General features: G+C 49.0%; 1 protein-coding gene and 1 long non-coding RNA gene across 2 annotated transcripts in view; both read right to left on the reverse strand.

Moving 5' to 3' along the window:
* Positions 1–2,991, reverse strand: part of LOC102012010 — a 14,633-nt gene extending 11,642 nt beyond the window's left edge. Inside the window, exon 1 of the long non-coding RNA XR_264363.1 lies at positions 2,580–2,991. This is a non-coding gene — a long non-coding RNA (uncharacterized LOC102012010). The remainder of the gene's footprint in view (positions 1–2,579) is intronic.
* Positions 1–3,532, reverse strand: part of Unk (unkempt family zinc finger) — a 45,769-nt gene extending 42,237 nt beyond the window's left edge. Inside the window, exon 1 of the mRNA XM_005407478.2 lies at positions 2,998–3,532. Within this exon, the coding sequence (XP_005407535.1) occupies positions 2,998–3,380 (383 nt within the window). The 5' untranslated portion in view covers positions 3,381–3,532. The remainder of the gene's footprint in view (positions 1–2,997) is intronic.
* Between the last annotated feature and the right edge of the window lie 1,855 nt (positions 3,533–5,387).

The following is a 5,387-nucleotide window of genomic DNA, read 5'->3' on the forward strand; positions in this document are numbered from 1 at the left end:
CAGGAAGCAGAGGCAAGAGGACCACCATGAGTTCCAAGGCCACATAGTGAACTCAGGGCCTGCCTGAACTACATAGCAAGACCCTGTCTCAAAAAAAAAAAAAAAATTGAAATCTGTTCCTGGGCCGGGGATATAGCTCAGAGGTACAGTGCCTGCCTGGCAAGTACAAGGTCCTGAGTTCAATTCCCAGCCCCTCCCCAAAAAAAAGAAAAAGAAAAAGAAAAATGTTCCTGTGCCATAGTCTTAAAAGCAACAACTAAATTCATCTAAAAAAGAGAAGATGTGATGTGATTGATGCTGCACACCTCTAATCCCAGCACTTGGGAGGTTGAGGCAGGATTGGTATGAGTTCAAGGCCAGCCTGGGCTAAATGAGTTAAAACACCAGCTTAAACTACATAGCAAGTCCCTGTCTCAAAAACCAAAATAAATAAATAAATAAATGAAGAAAGAAAGAAAAAAAAAAAAAAAGAAAAAGCCTGGTGCAGTGGCATGTGGCTATCATCCCAGCACTTAGGAGGCTGAGGCAGGAGGATGGCCACAAGTTCGAGGTCACTTGGAGATACATAGTGAGTTCAAGGCCAGTCTGAACTACATAGCAAGATCCTGTCTCAAACAAAAACAAGGCCAGGGGCTGAGGATTTAGCTCAGCTCAGCGGCACAGCGCCTGCCTGGCAAGCAGAAGGTCGTGAGTTCAATTCCCGGTACCAGAAAAAAACAAAAACAAACAAACAAACAAAAAACCCCAAAAAACAAACAAACAAAAACAAGGCCAGAGATACAGCTCAGCGGCACAGCACCGGCACAACACTTGCCTGGCAAGCGTGAGGTTGTGAGTTCGTTTCCCAGTACCAAAACAAAAAAACAACAAAAAACCCACAAAAGGCCAGGTATGATGGTGCACTCCTATAATCCCATAACTCAGAAGACTGAGGCACCAGGGTTGGAGGATTAAGAAGTTCAACCATCAGCCTGGGCAACCCTGTCTCAAAAATGTAAAATGGGCTGGGAATATAGCAAATGACCTCAATCTATAGTACTGAGAGAGAGAAAATTAAAAGAAAAAGTCACCAATTACCAAGTATACTAGTGCCATCATCTGTGGCCCTGTGCTCCCTGCAATGAGAGCTAGATGACAAGAGAATAAAATTTTTGAAAGCACAGCTTCTAAACGTTCATATATCTACCAAGTAGAACAAATGATTTCTCTCCATTGATTTCCTATGATTCCTCAAGAGTAAAATCCCATTGCTCTGTGCCTAATGCACAAAGAATGGGAAGACAGATTTCAAACAAATGAGAACGAAAAGGACAAAGAGTCAGATATGGACACGTACACACCTGTTCAGTTGTTTGTCAATTCCAAAATGATCAGAAAGCCATTCTAATATATATTCCAAAGTAACTCAATAATAGCATAGAAACAGATTGTTGAAACCAACATCACTCAAGATGTGTTTGTCATTTTACTAAAAAACACGATTTGAACAACCAGATTATAAAGAAATTTTGAATACAGGAAAGTTTGCACATTTGCAAATCAAGACCACCGGTTGTCCGCCCATGCAATTTAAATAACAGGTATTGTCTGAGGTAAGACCATCTCACCAAATGCAATAAAGCCCTGCAGAAAGAACTCTCATTAGGGCTGGGAAGTATAGCTCAGTGGCACAAGCACCTGCTTGGTAAGCAACAAGGTCCTGAGTTCAATTCCCAGGAAGCAAAAAAAAAAAAAAAAAGACCAGCAAGGCTGGGGATACAGCTCAGTGGTAGAGCAATTGCCTACCACGCTTAAAGACCTGGGTTTGATGCCCAGCAAGCAAAAAGTAAGAAAATAAAAAGCAGGAAGCAAGGCATGATGGCACACACCTGTAATCGCAGCGCTCAGTTGAGCCAGGAGGATGACTGGGAGTTCAAGGCCAGTCTCAACTATATAGTAAGCCTTGCTTCAATAAATAAATAAATCAGAAGCAGCTGCCACACACACACACTGCAGCCAAAAAACTTAGATGGTTTCAACCAACACCAGAGAGTCCCACAAACCCCTACACTTCCTATAACCTAGGTTCCCCAATCGCAGAACATGTTCCCAAAGGATCTTCTCTCTCCGAGTGAAAAGCAAGCGGCGCCCCTGTGTACTACTAGTTTTCTCCGCTCCCAACAAATGCCTCCCGCTCTTGGCTCGCTCAACTTGAGCTGTCCAACGCCTCTCCACTCAGGAGCCCATCTGAGAGCCAGGCTCCTCCTAAACATCAGGAAAAACAGAAACCGATGTTTGGCTCCACAGGAGGATCTGCCGATCCGCCCCTGATTGTCTCTCTCGGCGCTAGCACAGGGCCGCGGGCAACGCGCCTGCAGAGGAACCGAGGGACCCTCATGCAGACGCGGGCAGAACCTTCTGGGCAGGACACTGTCGGGCTCCGCGCCTGCACCGCAGGGTCCCTGGCTCAGGATCGGTGCCGGCTGCCAGGGGCGGGCCCGTCTCTGCGTGTTTATCTACGGCGACTGCTTAAGTGAACTCGGGCCAAGGTGGTCCTCGTGGACACCTATGGGTCTCTGGGACACAAAGGCCAGCCGTACCCGCTGCATGGGGCCTCAAAACGGAACTTCAGCAAATCGCCATTCACAGGCGGTTCTCGGGCTGACCCGAAGGAACTCGTCTCGGTCGTGTCGTGGACTTGGCGCCCCCAAGACGCCTGGTACTGTGATTTTCAGAGTCAGGCCTCGAAGGCCTAGCCTGAGAAGTGTGCACGCCACATCCCGAGATACTGCCTTCCCTGCTCGGAGGTTGGGACCAAGTTTCCCGCCCCGCGGCCCGACCAGAGGTTGGTGGCAGTTGGAGGCGGCTGGGGCCGGTCCCAGCAGGTTGGAACCGGTCTGGGCCGGGCCGGAGGAAGAAGGGGGGAGGGAGAGGCCGCCTCGCGCTCTCCCTGCGCGCGTGACTCACGCTGGCCGCTGACGTCAGGCGTGCGCGCGCGGCGGGGGGGGCTCTACGTACGTGTAGTGCTGCGGTTTCTCGGGCTGTGCCTGCAGCACCTGAGCGGTAGCGGCCGGGGGCGCCGAGGAAGCTGCGGAGCCGCCGGGCCCGGGGCCCTTCGACATGGTCCTGTCTTCCTGCCTCTTCGCCGCTCCCCTTTTATTATTCAGTCTGCGCGGTCCGCGGCTAGGACTCAGTGCGCTTGCGCTGCGCCACGAAAACGTGAAGACCCCCCGCACGGGGGCAAAGGTTGCTGGGAGTTGTGGTCCTCCGTTCGGCTGAAATTTTACCGTCGGCAGAGGGTTGCTGCCAAAGCGTGAGACCACAATACCCAGGGGTCTCTGCGGACAATGTCCCGGATTCTGAGGCCCCGCGTCGACTTCTGGGAATTGCAGTCCGAGCATGCTTGTCTTTAACTTAGAGTTTTGAGTTTCCTAGGGGAACCTTTTGTAGATACTGGAGCCGCTGAGATAGAAGGGAGCCAGAACTTGGAAGGCCCTAGCGATTTCTGCGAAACAGTTGCAAATATAATTTCACTGCGTTAAATCCCTTGCTTCTATACTCAATAAATCTTTGGCACAGTTGTAATATTGGCTTAAGTGGTGCAGAAGGCAGAGTTTTTAAGACTTATTCTTGGGGACCGGAAGCTCAGCGGCTCAGCGCCTGCCTGGCAAGCTCGAGCCCTGAGTTCGATTCCCTGTACCAAAAAAGAAAATAGTAACCAAAAAAAAAGAGACTTACTAGGGGGCTAGGGATTTAGCTCAGCAGCACAGCTCATGACTGGCAAGCACAAGGTCGTGAGTTCAAGTCCCAGTACCGGGGGGAAAAAAAAAAAAAGAAAGACTTACTGTCGGTTCTTAGCTTTGGGCCTTTGTACGTCAGGCACCTGGAGTTGGTGGACATCCTCCTCATCGCTGCAGTGCAACTAACCTGGCAAGGGAACCCTGATGCTGAAGTCAGTTTGAGAAAGCTTTGCTAAGGAAGAGCTGTGCTAAGCAATAGCCACTATGCCTTTGCTTCATTAACATTTACCAACCCTGATACCTGGAACTGGACAGCTTGGGTCCCTTCTCACCTAGACACCTGGCCCAATTAAGTTGTTTCCAGTACATTAAGGGCCAACGACGAATTTAATCTGTTTAGAACAGTCTTAGAGGTCCACTGGCAAGTTGCAGGGGTGTTGAGAAGCATCACAGGAGTGAGCAGAGGGCCTGGGTTTAAGTAGGGGCTATCCATTATAATCCACTCTAGTTTGTTTCCCTGGACCCAGCCTCTATATTTGAGAAAAAACTTTTCCCCTCCTACTCCTAGCAGTTAGGCATAGTTGTTTTTTCGTAAAATAAGTCAGTTGCAGGCCAGCTGTGGTGGTGCATGCTTATAATCCCAGCACTCAGAAGGATAAAGCAGGAGGATCACTGCGAGTTTAAGGACAGTCTGAGCAGGGCGTGGTGGAGCACGCCTTTAATCCCAGCACTGGGGAGGCTGAGGCAGGAGGATCGTTACATGTTCAAGACCAGCCTAGGCTACGAAGTGAGCTCAAGGCCAGCCTGAGTTTTATAGTGAGACCCTGTCTCAAAAAAAAAAAAGGCCAGTCTGAGCCATATAGTGAGTTCAAGATCAGCCTGGACGACATTTCAAAACCCTGTTTCAAACCTCTGGCACACACCTGTAATACCAGCACTGGGGAGCCTGGGGGCAGGAGGATCGCTGTGTGTTTGAAGCCAGCCTGGGCTGCACAGGGAGACTGTCTCAAAATACACACACACACACACACACACACACACACACACAAAATTACGAATAACCTTAGGGATGAAGGGGGATGGGGCAAACGGAAAATTGTTAATGTTTAAGAGTGACACATCCTTCTTTATTCTTTACTTCAGGGTAACCTCACACAGCTAGATTATCAGCTTACAAAATTGAGAAACTAGTATTTCCTAAGCAGACCAAATCTATCCTTTAGCCACTAGGACCCTTTGAAGATAAAAAATCCCAAAGGACGAAATTATTGCTTTGGGTATATGTGTATGTGTATATTGCTTTAAATCCATGATTAAATCCATGGGGCTGGGGATTTAGCTCAGGGGCACAGCGCCTGCCTGGCAAGCGCAAGGTCGTGAGTTCGATTCCCGGTACCGGGGTGGGGGGTGGGGGGGAATCCACATACTTCGTTTATGTTATCCCTGAAACACTCGAGTATGCTCTCACTGCAGAACTACAGTTTACAGCCTTCGATTTTAAATAATAGATGTACAACACGAGCTTTAGAATAAGGGTGTACTGGGGGCTGGGGATTTAGCTCAGCGGCACAGCACCTGCCTGGCAAGCAAAAGGTCGTGAGTTCGATTCCCGGTACTGGACAAAAACAAAAACAAACAAACAAACAAAAAAGAATACGAGTGTACTGG

This window comes from Chinchilla lanigera, unplaced genomic scaffold (genome assembly GCF_000276665.1).
Source record: "Chinchilla lanigera isolate Chin_1 unplaced genomic scaffold, ChiLan1.0 scaffold00105, whole genome shotgun sequence".
NCBI lineage: Eukaryota > Metazoa > Chordata > Mammalia > Rodentia > Chinchillidae > Chinchilla > Chinchilla lanigera.